Source organism: Ursus maritimus, unplaced genomic scaffold (assembly GCF_017311325.1).
Source record: "Ursus maritimus isolate PB19 unplaced genomic scaffold, ASM1731132v1 scaffold_8, whole genome shotgun sequence".
NCBI classification, from domain to species: Eukaryota; Metazoa; Chordata; class Mammalia; order Carnivora; family Ursidae; genus Ursus; species Ursus maritimus.
The window spans coordinates 20,910,699-20,929,150 of record NW_024426996.1 but is presented as its reverse complement, the minus strand read 5'-3'; the positions used below and the strand labels follow the sequence as shown (position 1 = coordinate 20,929,150).

Genomic DNA, 18,452 nt, shown 5'->3' with positions numbered 1-18,452 from the left:
AAAAAAATCAAAGATTAAGGTAGGAGTTCCTTGGTGATTTCCAGTCATTGCTCCTGGGTTACCTCATGGGCAGGTGTGGTGAGAGGGCTCTGATCCATGACGTCTAGGGGCAGCTACCAGGGTTACCCCAAACATACTAACCTGGCATATTGATAGTGCCATTTTAGTGTTTTAGTTATGATTGAACACATATTAGCTATTAAATTTGGTTTCATTTCAGCAGTCCATAGGATAAGTTATGTAGAATCTATATACCTAACATGTAGGAAGATCTGTAATAATCTCCACAGGTTAACCGATAAAAATAGCAAGTTAATGCTTAAAGTATTTATAGTTGTAAAATCGGAGTGGATGTTCTCTCTTTAGGTATATTTACTGTAAGTGTAATAAATAGGAGTCTTTGGGAGAGAAAAAGTGTCTTTATGAAAGGAAAACAATTTAACAAAATTTTAAGCAGAAAAATTTTTTGAGACTTCTGTCCCAAGTATTTTCCTATTAAATGTGTTGAGCCATCAGAGAGGCTAGTTTAACTTTTACTTAGGCCCAGGCATGGGTCTATCATTTTGTATAACTTGAATGGAACCACTTTATTTAATTTTTGGCTTAAGTCCGTAGTGAAGCCGTAATTTAACTTGGTCACTGCTACAGCAGCAGCAGCTCCTTCAGCAGCTCTTTTTGTTGGAATATGCATGGATGTTGTACTTTCCCATACAGTTAGTTACAAACATAACTATTTCAGCTGCATTGGCAAGTGTTTTAATTTTTTTTTTTTTTTTTTTAGGATTTTGTTTGAGACCGCGCGTGCACAAGCAGGGTGGGTGGGTGGGAGGGAGTGGGAGAAGCAGATTCCTTGCTGAGCAGGGAGCCCAATGCTGGGCTCGATCCCAGGACCCTGGGATCATGACCTGAGCCGAAGGCTGACTGAGCCTCCCAGGTGCCCTGCAAGTGTTTTCTAATCAGATATGTCGGATACCTTAGTTGGAAATACCAGCGTAGTTTAATCATACACTACCTTCAGTGCTGAGACTGTTTTGTGTCCTTATGTTATATAAGTGGTGTTTGTGTCAATAGAAAGATTCACACAATTAGGAGCAGAGAAATAGCCTTTCATTTCTATGTGGCTAACATTTTAAAAGTTGATCTTACATTGTCAGTAGAATCAAGGTCAATGGGAATGTCTCATGATGATTCACATGATCATTTTATTTTATTATTTTATTTTTTATTTTTTTTAAAGATTTTATTTATTTATTTGACAGAGATAGAGACAGCCAGCGAGAGAGGGAACACAAGCAGGGGGAGTGGGAGAGGAAGAAGCAGGCTCATAGCGGAGGAGCCTGATGTGGGGCTTGATCCCATAACGCCGGGATCACACCCTGAGCCGAAGGCAGACGCTTAACCACCGTGCCACCCAGGCACCCCCACATGATCATTTTAAATTGAGTAAACAAGGGTGTATTCTAGCTTCTCTGCCTTTTTTTGGTATGAATTTAAACACTTTTGGAAGAACCAGATACTTGTATTTCTTAATCCATTCTTTCAGGAGCATATTGTTGTAGATGATATGGTTTTATTGTCTTTGAAGTAGGAGTTAATAAAACACTAGACTTGAGGTTTAATTATTATGAGAGAAAATGGGCAAACTACTTAAAAACTGAAGTTGTCATTCTTGGTAGATATACCTCAGTGTTTAGCTGGATTAGAGCTGATGCCTCTGTACTCCAGATTATAGCATTTAGTTATTGAGGAGTATATTTTGCAACGTACAGTCCTCTTGGACAGTTTAGGAAATTATATTATTTAAATGCTTAAAGATGCCTTATTGAGTTCTTTACTTTTTTCTTTTTTAATGGCTGATAATATCCAGTATAAAAATATTCAAAGATAAAAATGTAGCCATGTTCTACCTATGGATTTCAGCCTCCTCATACTTTGAATTAGAATCAAATCAGAAGGACATGGGAGCGCATCAGATAAAAGTGTCAGCATTAATATTAATAAAGCAGATTGCAGAATGAAATTTAGATCTGAAGGCAAATGGGCCTATTAATCTGTATTCAGTCGCCAAATGTACTTACACCTCGTCATAGGCAATGCTGGCAAGCCATAGACTTCCTCTGTAGAAGCGGGCCATTTACCAGACGTGGCTCCAGAGAGAATGTTTACGTCTGGAGAACTGTTCTGAAAGAAAGAGTATCAGAGATTGGTGCATGTGGGTGCTTCTTTCTTTTTTCTGGTCTAACAATTGGACAAATCACTGTTTTCTTCTTGGAGAGGAACGAGTTACAGTAGTAGGGAGAGGTCACTAGTACAGTGGTTTTCAAACTGTTTGACTATGGTCCATAGTAAAAAATACATTTTAGTTGTGACCTGGTGGATGTACGTGCATGTGTGCTCTCTCTCTCTCTCTCTCTCTCTCTCTCTCTCTCACACACACACACACACACACACCCCCTCCAAAGAAGCTTCATGACACATTGTTTATACTTACCATAATAATGCACTCTAATATTTTATATTCTATTAAAATAAATGATAGTTGTGACCTTTTAAATTGATTTTATGTTCCATAAACGGGATCAGTACAGTTAGGCAAACTAAACTGGCTTTAGCAGATGTAGCCCCACATGGAAACACAAGCCTGGGAGTTAGAGGTCCTTCTGTATGGTTATAAGATGATAATCAGTCCTACCCACAGCTTGGTTACCTAATCTTATTAAGGGGATGTTGTACTGTGCTTAATTTGAGAGAGAGAATTACCTATAGAGATACTGGTTAGAGAACATGAAATCTTGAATTTATTGCCCCTTAGTGCTTTTCATTACTACGAAAGAAAAAAATATATAGGATTGCCTGAGGTTCATTCTTTTCCACTCTAGAGACTTAAAAAGCTTTTCCTAGATTAAGTCCGGCCATAGAAGTATATTCCTGTGCCGTACTGTTCTCTGCTCTTACAGAATTTCTTCTCCTGAACTGCACTTAGGTGTTATGTCACTGGTCATCACAGAAGGAATTGTCACTCACTTCAATTTCTTAAGGATATTGTTCACTCTGTAAGAACCTTTAGAAAGACTCAAAGGAGAATTTACTCTTTCCGTCAATATTAGAAATAGTGCTTTTTCTTAACACCTAGTTTGTTTTTGTGCTAAGGATACGGTGATTCTTGTAATGGATCATGTTGCTATATTTGTGTTGCCGAGTAGAAAGTAGAGACCTAAATTTTTGGCTTACTTTTATAGGACCAAATCCTATGCAGTTTCTTCACTGACATCATTATCCTGTTTATTTTTTGCCGGGGGAGGGCAGGGGCTCTTAGCCATTACTTTTCTTATTAGTACTAATTTTCTCATATACTTAAAATCTTATAGTTTTTGGGCTCCTGGGTGGCTCATTGGGTTAAGTGTCTGCCTTTGGCTCAGGTCATGATCCCAGGGTCCTGGGATTGAGCCCCGCAAAAGGCTCCCTGCTTGGTGGGGAGCCTGCTTCTCTCCCTCTCCCTGCTTATGCTCTCCCTGCCCCTCCCTCTGCTTATGCTCTCTCTCTCACTTTGCTCTCTCTCTCTCAAATAAATAAAGTCTTTGAAAAAAAACCTCATAGTTTTGTATGCCTTTTCAGGTCCTTTATAGGAATAAATATTTATAATTAGCTAAGTTGAAATTAGATCTTAAAAGCCAAATAAACTTAATTGTTAGTATAGAAAAAGAGATTGTGAATTTGATGTTTCTTGTGATTTGTTTAGTTTTAAAAAATTATATGAATAAGCATTTATTGTTAAAAGTCTGTTTAAATTTATTTCTATATCATGTACTGTTGTACTTTTAAAACATTTAATATTTGTTGGTGTCAAGATCAAATATGATTTTGGAGGATAAAATAAACCTTGTAGGTCCCTGAATCTTCTTTGGAATGAGGTTGAATACAATCTAATAAATAAATGTTTTTGGTTATTTACATTTAACAATGGTGACAAAATAATAAAAAACAATATTATAAGTGACCTATTATAGCATATAAAATCAAGTTACATGCAGAGAATTTTTTTTTTTGTTTAAAGACTTGCTTGTTTATTTTGAGAGCGTGAGAGAGAAAGAGAGTATGCGCGCGTGCATGGATGGAGGGGCAGAGGGAGAGAGAGAATCCCAAGCTGACTCCTTGCTGAGCACAGAGCCCAATGTGGGGCTTGATTCCAGGACCCTGAGATCATGACCTGAGCCGAAATCAAGAGTCATGCTTAACCGACTGAGCCACCCAGGCGCCCCCACACACAGTATTTTTTTTTTTTTAAAGATTTTATTTATTTATGTGACAGACAGCCAATGAGAGAGAGAACACAGCAGGGGAGTGGGAGGGGAAGAAGCAGGCTCCCAGCGGAGGAGCCCGATGTGGGACTCGATCCCGGAACGCTGGGATCACACCCTGAGCCGAAGGCAGAGACTTAACGACTGCGCTACCCAGGCGCCCCCACACAGTATTTTTTAAAACTGACTTTAGAATCTCCTGAAACAATTTCTAAGTTTGTACTTAGTGTCATTTGTTACACAGCTGTGTTTTTAGCCTAAGTTTATCATGCCGTTGCAGATGTATATGTTGTTTGTTCAAATAGTACTTAAATTTGAAGGGAAGATTTAATTCTTTTTGATTTCTAATTTTAATTTAGCTGTTTATATACTTAGATCTTTCTGTACGTAATTTTATTAGCAAATTTCAGAATATTATCTAATTGAAACTCTACATTTTATATTCCAAATAGGTTTAAAAATGATTTGAGCGGTGCCTGGGTGGCTCGATTGGTTAAGTGGCTAACTCTTGATTTTGGCCCAGGTCATGATCTCAGGGTCCTGGGTTTGAGCCCCACGTCGGGCTCCACACTAAGTGGGCAGTCTGCTTCAGGTTTCTCTCTCTCTTCCTCTGCTCCTCCCCCGCTCACACNNNCACTCTTTCTCTCTAAAATAAATAAGTCTTAAAAAAATGATTTGAACACTAAGAACTTGGTGAAGCAGCGTTAGAACATGGAGATGTTTTAACAAAATATGAACTTTTTAGTTCTAGAATTGAATATAAATGCCAGCCTTCTTGTGCACTTGTGAATTAATAAGGGACCCAAGAAATAGATAAGTAGTCATTTGGCTAGGGGAAAAAAAGATCATTTTGGCTAGAAAAAAAGGTCAGGTATTTCAAGCAATGTTGTAAGACTGGTGTGAAATCCGTTTACAATAGAACCATAAAACTCTACTCATACTTCTGAACATGACATGAATAACATGCAGAATAAGAGTAGCGTTAGCATCAGTATGGGATGAAAGAATCGTTTTGGAAAATTATAGTGTGAACCCTGAACTACTTTGTTAAACATAATGCACACAACTTAGTCTTTTCTTAATGATGCAGGATCATTTGAAAATTAGTAGAGGTATTTTAGATAATAATGAAAATAAGGACCTCTACTGTGGCTTTGGAACTTCCTTGAATTATTCCCCAGTGTTCACCAAACTCACTGTTTTGTGTCACTTTCTGAGAAGAATATTTATATTCGTTTATTTATACTTCTGGTACAGAGCTGTTCCATGACTGCTTTTAGCTTTGGTTAATGCTTTAGGTTCGTGTATAAAATAACAATTTCTATATTTTCTAGGACATTAGCAGACTTTACTAGAATCACTGATCTTAGAATGGAAAAAAGTGTTATACATTTTATTGTTTTGATGTGCCCCTAAATAGCTTCTGTGTGTTCAGTGAAACTTAACATTTTAATCTGTTCTTGCAGGGTTCATGCTTGAACCAGATCCAGAGCATAGACCTGACATATTTCAGGTGTCCTATTTTGCATTTAAATTTGCCAAAAAGGAGTGTCCAGTTTCCAACATCAATGTAAGTAGTTTTTCAAGTAGGATATGAATTTAAAATCCCATTTCATATGTATAGATACATATACCTTCAGAATTACTTGTTTCATGACAGGTGGTCTGATAGTGTGTTTGTGGCTAGTATTTTTGATAAAAAGCCACAGTTGCCAAATGGAGCTGTGGTGCCCCGGGGAGCTACAGCAGACCTGGGGCACTGCAGGATATTTTTCCTTTTTGGGGAAAACACAGTGACATCTGTTTTTCACAACACAAACTTCTATTATTAAGTTGTTTGGGCCCATCTGTTAAGTTGGGAGGGTACCTCATGAAAAATTCCTGAGACGCTAAGGACTGGGTAAACTAAAATTTTGGTTATGTTTGGTGTAGAGAGCATAGGTATTGTAAACGGAGAGACCTGGGTTCAAGTCTATCAATGACTGATTTTGTATATTTTGGGAAGTTACTTAATGTCTTTTTCTGTGAAAATAATAAATAGGGTCACAAATAATAAATGTAAAACCTTGTGCCTCATCCATGGAAGGTGTTGAGTTGATAGGAGCTAATATTGTTCAGAGTCTTTGAATTATTTTGTCTGCATAGTATGTCTAACTATATCAGATTAACTGTGTATGGCAAGTCTTTGCTAATTTTAATAAAGGTCTGGGTTCATCACTGATTTTAAGCCAGTCTCAGTTTTTAAAGATCATTCTGGCTCTTGTTCTTCTAGGTCTTGTTGGTGTGTAAAACTTAGTCCATCCCACTAAAAAAATAAGGAAGTTGGTACTATTTCTTTTTGTTTTTTAAAGCTGCAATGTAATATATGCTCTGTCGAAGCTGAAAGTCAGGCAGTTCTAACATTCTAGTAATGAAAGTAGGTTTGACATTTTACTGTGGATTTTTAGCTTTTCATTCAGCGTGTGTGTATTTGGGTGCCTACCATAAGACAAACATTATAGAGAGCATAAACAAGTGATCTGCTCTTGTTTGCTAGCCTTTACAAGCAGTGTCAGGAAAATTATCTGCAGTATGTAGAAACAACACTTTCCTCAAATGCTTCGTGTTTGCTGCTTTTTCCAAAGTCATTTGGAAAATAGTCACTGATTTACAAGTATTATATAATCCTTCTTTTTATCTGATATTTACATGTTTGTAAAGTGGATATGATGTTGTTCTGTTTCTTTTCCAAGGGTTTCTGTGGAACATGATATGACAGTGACATTTGTGTAGCATGCAGTGATATTTGCAGATTAGATCTGGCAAATATATGTGAACATGCTGTAGGTATCTGAGGTGAAAGTAGTAGTATTTCATAGTACTTTTTAAGAGCGTATCTATACTGTTTAAATAAAACTTTTTGCAATTGAAATGAAAACCAAAATGAAAAGTTTTATTTTTTTTCTTCCAAGAATTCTTCTGTTCCTTCAGCTCTTCCTGAACCGATGACTGCGAGTGAAGCAGCTTCTAGGAAAAGCCAAATAAAAGCCAGGTAGGCAAAGCTATGCTGAGATTTGAAAAGACATTTTTAAAAAAGTGTATAGTTGTTATTTTTAGTCCTACTAAGTTTCATTGATTAAATATTATTTTCACACACAAAAAATGTATGTTCTTTATTGCATGTGATGAGGAGCTTAGATAGCAGCTATGACATAAGCTTTTTTGCATGAGGTACGGGGTTTGACATCAGTCTTACTCGAACTGCTCACCCTCAGCAATTAAAAAGTGATTATGAACTAGTGATGTTACATTGGGTCATTTTGGGGGTGTCATTATTTCTTCACATGGTAACTATAAGTCATGAAATTTTTGTGTTGTGTTTACAGCTAGTATGATTTTTTTTAATTCAAGGAAATAACTCTTAGAGCCAGCTATCTTAGAGTATTCTAAATTCGTAAGCTCTTTTCTGTATTCTAATAGCATATTTAGGATATATATTGCTATATATAATTTATAAAGAATGGTTATAATTCTTTTAAGACGTAAAGAAATATGATATTTTAAATTATCATTCGTAGTTATTTACTGTATTGATAAGTTTGATATGTATTATGTAGGTTAAGATGTGTATTTGATCAATGATTGAATTAATTATTTTTTAAATACTATTTTTGGGTTTAAAAGTTAATAAACAGGATTATATTTTAGATTATCAGAAAGATATAATATTACATGTGGGGAGATTTCTTGGTCACAGCTTTTTTTTTTTTTAAAGATACATTTATTTGAGAGAGAGAGCATGAACACACGAGTTGCAGGGGTCGGAGGGTGGCAGAGGGAGAGAGAATCAGAGAATCTCAGACTCCCCGCTGAGCACAGAACCCATCTCAGGCTCCAACTCAGGACCCCTGAGATAATGACCTGAGCTGAAATCCAGATAGGATGCTTTACTGAGCCACCCAGGCACCCCTTTCAGAGCTTTTTTTTGTATTGCGTTTTACTTTGGCAAAGATTTTATTTGACATGAAATACATAAAATATGTTTATTATGTACCTGTTATTTACAAGATACAGATACGGGAAACACAAAGAAAGAGGAGCAGTGTTTAATCTCAAGGAGCTCACATTCTAGTGAAGACAGATGAGAAAACAGTTACCAGAGAGATACCAGGCAACTCTGAGAGTGGAGAAAGGGAAAGCTGGGAGCAGAGAAAGCCTCCTTTCCTTGGCCCCATGGCTTGCTAAACTCTTCCTGGAAGGATGAATAGACAGTCACCTGGAGTGATGGGGAGTGAAATACAGCAGTCAGGCACTTCAGGCAAGAAGAATGGCCTTTGTGAAAGCGCATGGATGAAGCATAAGGGCACATATACGTGTGTGGTGGGAAATGGAAGCTAGATGCCAGTCATGAGCAACTTAGTTTATATGTCATGCTGAGAAATTTGGACTTTGGCCTTTAAGCCAGTGAATTTTCAGCCTTGCAGTCAGCTCTACTATTTGGGACTTTGTGTGAGATGTGTTTTTATAATAACAAAAAATAATTTGTTATTTATAAATTGTTCAAATATCATTTGTGAATGACTGTTTAAAAAAATATGCCATCACTCTAAAAATATTATCTTCATTCACTTGAATTTTAAAGTACTCTCTCGAGTAAGAGACTGAAGGAATAAAGTTACATCTAACTTGCAGGAATCTGTTACGACTGACTTTTGTATCGGTGACACAGCTGTAGTTAACAACTGCTGTTAGAGTCGAGTGGCAATTATGAATTATTATAGGACATGTCAGTTCAATTTTATTGTGGTGTTTTAAAATTTTATTTATTTTTTAAAGATTTATTTCAGAGAGAGAGAGAGCAAGCAGGGGAGGGGGGGTGGGTGAGCAGAGGGAGAGAATCTTTCAAGCAGAAGCCCCGCTGAGCTCCAAGATGCTGCCAGCTCCTGCTCGATCCCAAGACCCGTGACGTCATCATGACCTGAGCCGAAACCGAGAGTTGGTCACTTAACTAACTGAGCCACCCAGGCGCCCCTGTTGCGTTTTTTTAAATAATTATTTTGTCAATGATTAAGTCTGTAAGAAATAGATACAGATTTTTTGAAAAGCATGAGTCAACTGAACAAGAATGATGCTTTGAATATCTCTTTAATCATGACAGAAGTCATAGCTATACAATTATAAGCAAATGAAATAGTTAATATGACCACAATTCACAGTGCTATTCGTATTATGTTAAATCTGAACATTACATTAAAAAAATTAGGTTCATTGGTGCTTATTGGTCAATAATATAAATTTACTCTTTATTGATAGAATCCGTAAAGTACTTGAAAGATTTAAATGTGTATAAAACCTAATTAAAAATATTAAGTTAGGTTTTTTTTTTTTTTCCCCATGTAAAAGGCTTCTTAATGGGGGACGGGTGATTGGAGAAATCTTTAAATAGCTAGTATCATTATTTATATGTTTTAGAGCTTTTATGTGTATTATCCATCTACCCTGCCTTTACTGTGTGACATTTTTGGTTTTACTTCTTTCTCAGAAGCTCCTTTCTACCTCCCTGAAACCTGCATCTGCTTTTGGGACTGTTAAACATGGGAGACTTTTGTGACTTGTATCTGAAAATGGAAAGGTTGAGAATTACGGTCCTGGCAGATGGAAACACTTAAGTATTTTAAGAGAGTCTGTGGTTTAGGAAGATTGCTCAGGTGATAGGGACTAGGAAAGACAAGGAAGGGAGCAGAGAGAACAGCTCTGTCTGTTGTAAGGGGCCAGATGAGGCTGCACAGTAGTGTTGACACTAGTGATTACTTCGTCTTTTGTTCTAGTCGAGTTCGGTCTTCATGTTGCCTAATCTGCCCAGGCATTTTCTTCCCATTTCTTCACACAGAATGCTTAATTTCTTTTTTACTGTCTAATGAAAATGTGTTTATTTTTTACCCTCCAGCACCTACCTGAAGTCTTTGTAACCAAATTAGATTAAGAGTAGAATTACTCCTCTATGAAACTCTTGACAGTACTAGCTTGACACTGATTATTTTTACTGTCTTATGTTTTATTGTATTTTCATGAACACGCATCCTATCTTCCTGGGTATATTGTAAATTCTCTGAAGACAGGGTCTTTTTTTTAAAGATTTTATTTATTTATTCGACAGAGATAGAGACAGCCAGCGAGAGAGGGAACACAAGCAGGGGGAGTGGGAGAGGAAGAGGCAGGCTCATAGCGGAAGAGCCTGATGTGGGGCTTGATCCCATAACACCGGGATCACGCCCTGAGCCGAAGGCAGATGCTTAACCGCTGTGCCACCCAGGCGCCCCATCTGAAGACAGGGTCTTGCCCGTGTTTGCTGGATATCAGTAATCATATAATAGATATTGAGATAAAATACATTAGGAAACACTATACTAAATTCTGTAGAACTTTTAACATGCTTTTTAGAGGTTTGCTGCGCTCATGTGTGTTGTAAATCTCTGTAGAACGATTTATAACAGGAACAAGGCAGGGCGAGTTCTGGCCTATACCATCCACTTAATAAAGAATGGATAGACAGATAAAAAGGTTGTATAGGGTATACAGTCCCCAAATTACTTGAACTAGGGAGTACAGCGTTGGTTTTAGTGTCATATCCATAATTTGAACTCAGTAAGTACTTGATTATCATTAAAATGAGATATAATTGGTTAGATGTATACATGATAATTTTATTGCCTTTTCAGTTTTCATATGACTTGTACTATAACCCATCCCATTTAAAACATGTTATTTTTAGAAAACAGCACACATACAATGTATTTCTATTATTTAAAATCTTTTGATTAAATTTCAGTTCTTTTCTTTCTTAGAAAGGTAGTTAAGAGAGCTCCCTCTTGTGGTGTGTACGGATATAAGAGAGAACTGTAGATCTGTACAGTTACTGTATATAGGGCATTCTCCAAATGCAGCAGATATGGACTTGGTAAATCATGTATGCAGACTTTTTAAGTACCAAATTATTTGAAAAGGTGCTGAGGGAACTTGGGAAAGAGATTTTATGGCTGTCCTGTTGAAAAGTGAACATATGACCCTATTAAAAAGTATTTGAATTTTTATACTAAATTTATAGAAAAAATAAGTTGATAAATCTGTAAGTTAGAGAGTTTCCCTGCCCCCCCTTTTTTTTGAAAAAAGAAAAGAAAATGTGTCTTTTAGTGTTCTTGCTTTAAAAACTGTGCTTACCACTTTGACTACCCCTGTCTGTGGCCTAAACTAAGTCCTAGTGGGAAAAATGTTACATAATTTCCATTCATTGTTTTAAGTAAAGCATACTTAAAGATTCAAGAAGTTGGATGTGAATAGGTAGCTCCAATCATTGAAAGTTTTGGCTCCTTTTGTTTTCTGAGCGCTGGAGGGCAGTCTTTTCTTTCTTAGGCCTAGAGTCTAAGCGAAGGGAAACTTACTTTTTGTTTCTTGTTTTTATTTTTCTGCCTGGTTTGGAGAATTGGCTCCTGATTTTGTCTAGAACCTTTTGAGAAGGTTTCTGTTTGTTTCCTTTATTTCATCTCCTTAAGAGCAATCCTATATTCTTACTCTATCAGCTTCAGCAGCAGACTCTGAATGGTAGCATACTAGTTTAAGAAAAATGGTTAGGTTTATTTCATTTACTTTCCTATTTTTATTAAACATTTAATACTTGAGAATGGGACAGGAAGAAGCCAAGATGACTGATATGATCACAATAATAATTAAAGTGCATCTGTTAAAATAGAGCCTTTATAGGACAAATAGTGAATTAGAAATAATTCCAGTATTTGGAATGAAATATATTCTTCTGTTGTAGAATAACAGATACCATTGGACCAACAGAAACCTCAATTGCACCAAGACAAAGACCAAAGGCCAACTCTACTACTGCCACTCCCAGTGTGCTGACCATTCAGAGTTCAGCAACACCTGTAAAAGTCCCTGCTCCTGGTGAATTCAGTAACCACAGACCAAAAGGTAATAACAGCTCTGCCAACCTTATCACCTTTATAGTTAACTTAAACCTTTTGTGGCTTGATTTCCTAGGAGTGTAAATTACTGGCAAAATACTATTGTGAAGCAGATGACTTAATGCTTGCAGAAACTTTCTACTGATGTCTGATAAACTCAGCTAATTGTTTTCCTAAAGTTGTAGGCAAAATGTAAAAGTATGGTACAAAAAGCTTCCAATTTGCTTATGCATAGAGTCATCAACTAAGTAGGGTTTGAGGTTGGTAATAAGGTTCAAGAGTATAGAAAATTCTGGACTGTGTTGGAAAGGAGGAAGTTGAAACTTGAGCCTTAAAAAGTTTTATGTATTCCACTGCATCTAGATCCTTGACGGAGGAGTCTCTCTTGGGTCATGTGGAGATTACAACACAGGAACCTGTCTTCTCATCTGATTTTGAGAAGATTTGTTTTTCTAATCTAAAATATCTTCAAAGCATTATGGTACAGTGTAGTACTTAAAAAAAATTCCCCAAGAAAATCTCTCTAATATTAGATAGTAAACTTGTCCTCGCTAGTATTCGGGGGAAAAAGTAACAGGCCCATCTCAAGAAAACCCCGTTATGCACTTAATTTCATGGGATAGCTGTTTTGCTTTAATGTTAAAATGTTTTCAGTTAGTATACTCCAATGGTTAAGAGCCCACACTTAAAGTCTCATGAACCTGAATGTGAGTTCTGGTTTTCCCATTTCTTAGTGATGTATGTTATAAAGACTCTGGTACCTATTTGATAGGATTGCTGTGAGGATTAAATAACTGCTTAATATAATCCCTTGCCACATAGTATGTCCTTAAGAAATGTTAAATATTAGCTACTCTTATTACTGTTAAGCATATGCTCAGGGAAGAGAATGTTTATGTTACCTGATGCATTGCTGCATACTTCTGTCGTGATCAGGCCCAGCAGACGGAGGATTATTCCATGGAAAAGGGAAAATAGGGGAAGTTGAAGCCTTTTGTGTCCATTTCTTAGCCTCACTGTTCTCTCCTGTAAAATGAGAATAACACCCGCTTTGCCTGTTACAAGAAATACAAGACAAGGTGTGTGATATCTGGGAAGGTTCTGTTTCGTAGTAAGCATTCAGTGTTATTTCTTTTCTTTTTCTTTTTCTTTTTAATTTTCCTACCATTTTGGGTTGGAGATCCTATTAGTCTTCTCTATCATGTATCAGTGCCCTCTACCCGAAGACCACTAGGAACACACTTGTATTTGAACCAATTAGGCTTATACTTACATATCATGGGAATCTGTGGGAGTGTCTCAGTAAGATGGTGTTTGAAAGACTTACTGAAGGATTTGAGCTTGTGTTAGGTATTTTTGGGAAAGCTTGAAGGAAGTGGAGCTTTGCTCTGGAGTGAATGCTGTCAGGAAGTGGATATGATATCATTAGGTATCTTAATAAATCTTACTTCTGTAGAAGGAGGGAAGCAAAAGCCTCAATTGGTATAGAAGCAGCAGTCAGCCATAGTAGCCAGGATATATCCAGGAGAGGTTTGGTCAATTTTTGGTTTGGACAATGTGCCTGATTTTGGCAGCGTTCAGATGTGATTATGGAGTGGTCTTGTTGTCCTGATCCACCGTGCTCACAGGAAGCCTTGTCTGATGTGGGCGTTGGGAGAAGTGTTGTTTATTAGGAGCTGTGCGGGTCAGGCCTGCTCCCATGGCAGGGCTTGCTTGCTCTCCTTCAAACGCTTCCAGCTTAAGTTGGAAAAGTAACATTCCCTTTTCTCCCCATATGTGCATCTTTTAACATTTCTTCCCCCATTAAGTATTATACAAGAAGTGACACATGAATATGTTCTTTTAAAATATTCAGACAGTACAGTAGTATTTGGGGAAAAATGGAAAAGTCTCTATTATTTTTTTCTGTGGAATAAACTAGCAGCAGGTTAGTATGCATTTCCCGGGTGCATTTTTTATGTTCTTGCATGCGTATATATAGATAAAAACCACTTATGCTGGGTTTAACGTAAGTGGATTCATACCATACATAGTTCTCTGCAACTTGATTTATTTTACCTCCTGTATTTAGGAGAGCTTTGCACATTAGTGCATATAAATCTACCGTGTAGTTTTTAATAGGTAGATGATATTCCAGTGTGAGTGTACCATAGTTTATATAACCATTTGGGTTATTTCCAATATTTGCTCTTATTAATAGTGTTGTGGTGAACATCCTTATAACAGCCTCTTGATTTCCATGTTAGAGCATTTTTCTGAGGAATATATTAAAAAATATACTCATTTAAAATTTGCCACATTGCCAGAACATAAGGAATAGCATGGAGGACATTAGGAGAAGGAAGGGAAAAATGAAGGGGGGGAATGAGAGGGGGAGACGAACCATGAGAGACTATGGACTCCAGGAAACAATCTGAGGGTATCAGAGGGGAGGGGGGTGGGGGGATGGGCTAGCCCGGTGATGGGTATTAAGGAGGGCACATATTGCATGGTGCACTGGGTGTTATACGTAAACAATCATGGAACACTACATCAAAAACTAATGATGTACTGTGTGGTGACTAACATCACATAATAAAAAAAATAAAATTTGCCGCATTGCCATCCAAAAGACTTCAAAAACTTACACTATCAACAACAGTGTGAGTGTCCTTTGATTCTGATCCTTGCCAATACCTGATAGTATTGGTTTTTTTAAAATGTTTCCCTATTGATAGGTAAAATATCTTTGTTTTTATTTTAATATTCTTGATTAATACTACTGTTCCATGTTTACTGGCTGTTCGTTTTCTCCTGTGAATTATCTTTTGCAATTTTCTGTGAGATTGTCTTGTTTTTAATTTTTTATTGCCCTTAAGATTTTTTTTTTTTTAAGATTTTATTTATTTATTTGACAGAGAGAGACAGCCAGCGAGAGAGGGAACACAAGCAGGGGGAGTGGGAGAGGAAGAAGCAGGCTCATAGCGGAGGAGCCTGATGTGGGGCTTGATCCCAGAATGCCGGGATCACGCCCTGAGCCGAAGGCAGACGCTTAACAACTGTGCCACCCAGGCGCCCCCTTAAGATTTTGTTTTTATGTATTCTTAATATTCTTTGCCAAATATATTGTCAATACTTTCTTACAGTATGTCTTTAACTTTCCCGGTGAATTTACTTAACTTCTCTGAGCCTTACTTTTATCATTTGCAAAATGGGGACTAATAGTATGATGATTTAATGGTATACTTGAAAGCATTGTTTTCACATAGGATTGTTATGATGTTGTTTGGGATTTCTCTGGTGCTCTGTGGCCTTGGCTTGAGAACCAGGGCACCAAAGGCTAATGGTGGTAATATCTGTGTGGTAGAATTATGGTTTTAATTTTCTTCTGTATATTTTTATAAATGTTTGAAGACTAATTATAATGAACATGCATTTCCTTATAATTACAAGAATTAGGAAGTTATTAAACTATTTTCATAGAGGTGTTGTATTTAAGGCCTGGGGAGGTTTGAAGATATTGGTGAAAAAGAATCCTTCTCTCCCTTCTTGTACTCTCTTTTACCCCCATAGGATTAAATAGCTGCACTTGAATTTATGGTAAGTTGTTGGAGGAGAATATAGAAATTATGGCATATCACATTTCCTTTCTGATATTGTGTGTCTCGTTTTCATTAATTTCAAAAGTTTATTCATAGGATTTGCCTTGGGTAAAAATTATGAAGCTTATAAATGTCCATTTAAGAGGCAGTGTTAATAAATTCACTATACTAGCATTTATTGAACACCTGTTATAATAGACATTCCTTGGGGCCTTAATAGATCAAAGTCATCATCCCACCCGTCAAAGGGCCCCGGTTAGGACATAGCCGTGAAGATAGCGTGTGCAAGGCAGAACGAAATGTTGTAAACCAAGTGGAGGTGTTAGATAAAGGAGAAAGGAGGAGAGCCTTGAGCTAGACTTTGAAGGATACGAAGAATTGCAGTAGGTGGAAGGTGGCAGTGTAGACAGAGAGAATCATATTGGCAAAGGCACAGATTCATGCCAGAGAAGCGAGAAACCGAGGACGTGGCTGATGTGTTCATGGAGAGATGACGTAGGAGAGAAGCGTTTCTAAGACGTTGACTTGTTCAGAGTTGTGGCTGACAAAATTAACTTTCATGGGTTCTTAAAATTACAGTAAACAGTCCCTTCAGACTATGTGCATATGGAAGTTTCTGTGCTATAAAGTAAGGATAAAATTGCCTTGGTTAATGATTATCGAAACGAGTGTTTTGAAATCCAGCCATCTTGTCGAAATCTTGTGTTCACATACATTTCTGGAAACCACTTTTAGGAGCGCTGAGACCTGGAAGTGGCCCTGAGATCGTACTGGGTCAGGGGCCCCCCCAGCAGCCTCCGCAGCAGCACCGAGTCCTTCAGCAGTTACAGCAGGGAGACTGGAGACTGCAGCAGCTGCATTTGCAGCCCCGGGCCCCGCCGCAGCCGCCGCAGCCGCAGCTCCTTCCGGATGCCTACACGCAGCAGGTCGCTCTGCGGTTCCTGTAGATGCGGAAGGGGTGGCGGGGAGGTCACGCGGCTGTTGAGAATCAGCGAACTGCCTGTCACATCACGGCACCATGAACTCTAGATCCACGTAAACGCTTGCCCAGTTTCGGGATTTTTGAAGAATATGTATTTACTTGCATTCTGTGAGAGTCTTAAGAATATTCCGCTCAAATAGGTTGCATCATGGCTTTATGAAGCAAAGACATGTTCGGTCATTGGGCAATATGAATAAGCGTGGCAATTTGTGATGAACGTTATCTTTTCCAGGTTATGTTTTGGGTTAAGAAACAGATTAATAATGTTATTGTTGGAAAGGTGATATTTAGGCTTTCAGAAGTAACACTACTTGGGTTTTTGTTCTAGTTTTTTTCTTCCCCTGCCTGGGTTGGTGTGTGTGTGTGTGTGTGTGTGTGTGTGTGTGTGGAGGGGTGGCATTTAGAGTTGGAAGGGGCATAGAAAAAAATGACCTTAAGTTCTGTTCTGCCCTTTGCCTTATCAGAACCTGCAAATTTCTAGTTTCATTAAACTATTTTAAATTTAATGACTTGTCACAATTGCCTTTCCGTCATTTCCTGAACTGTTTTTGAACCTAGTAAACGCATGGGTGGCTCCCTCTTCTCATCTTGATTAATAGACCCAGAACAGAACGTAGTTAAGTAGATGGTGCCATTGAGTTGCCAGAAGATATCACTGAAGTGGAGATAGAAGAGATGGGGAATTTACTGAGTCCTGGACACAAGTTACTGCAGGGGTTCTCACCAACTGGTAAATGTGTTTAGGTTTAGTTTTCTTCCAAGCGTCCTCAAACTGCGCTGGGAATGGTTTTAGTCCACTCCGTTATGTTTCACTGATAATCTTCGAACCAATTCCAATAAGCACATGTAAGTTATAGTCAGTTACATACTATAGTTCTTTTACATTGGTGTTTGGATTAGTAGTACTGAAATCATTGTTTTGATGGTAAGCTCAGTACTTAAAAAAAAAAACCCAAAACCAAAAAAAAAAAAACCTATGGCACAAAAAAGGCATGCATAATATTGATGACTTTCTTTGTTTTTTCATTGTAGTATCAACAGGCAATGCAGCAGCAACAGATACTTCAACAGCAGTTTTTAATGCATTCTGTGTATCAGCCGCAACCTTGTGCATCACAGTACCCTACAATGGTAAGTGTCACATAATTTCTAGGTATTTCTCTCTGAGAATACATTCCAGTGTTGGAATTCCCAGTATGACAGGTATTATTCAGAATTTAATTATTCAAATTCAACTCAAGTCAGTTAATTAACACATTTTTAACAAAGCCAGTGGTGTGTTCTAAAGCAGCTTGACATTGGTCTGAACCGTAGCACCTGAATTTGGCACATGGTAACTGACTGGTGGTATTTTTCTCTTACCTCATAATATAAGGGAAATGATCTATTTCCTGTGGTCTTTTGTCATATGTCTCTTTCATTTGGCAAATGTCTGTTGAATAAAAAAGAGAAACCCAAAAGGAAATTGCATTTGCTTCAGAGAATAGTGTGACCTTTTTTTTTTGTTTTGTTTTTTATAGCAACTGCTGTACTAGTGACTGTAAGCTACTCTCTTGTCTTTTTCTTAAACTATTCAAAGGAGGATTTTTGAATCCGGTTAAGTGAATCTAGCTTCAGAATTTTTTTTTTAATTGAGGTA

General features: G+C 37.5%; 1 protein-coding gene across 3 annotated transcripts in view; it reads left to right on the top strand.

The window, feature by feature from the left end:
- Window positions 1-18,452, top strand: part of BMP2K (BMP2 inducible kinase) — a 124,541-nt gene that overhangs the window by 74,743 nt on the left and 31,346 nt on the right. For all 3 annotated transcript variants that reach the window (XM_040625284.1, XM_040625285.1, XM_040625283.1), the window contains exons 8-12: window positions 5,765-5,868; window positions 7,250-7,329; window positions 12,097-12,257; window positions 16,567-16,757; window positions 17,846-17,944. In XM_040625284.1, the coding sequence (XP_040481218.1) occupies window positions 5,765-5,868; window positions 7,250-7,329; window positions 12,097-12,257; window positions 16,567-16,757; window positions 17,846-17,944 (635 nt within the window). The remainder of the gene's footprint in view (window positions 1-5,764; window positions 5,869-7,249; window positions 7,330-12,096; window positions 12,258-16,566; window positions 16,758-17,845; window positions 17,945-18,452) is intronic.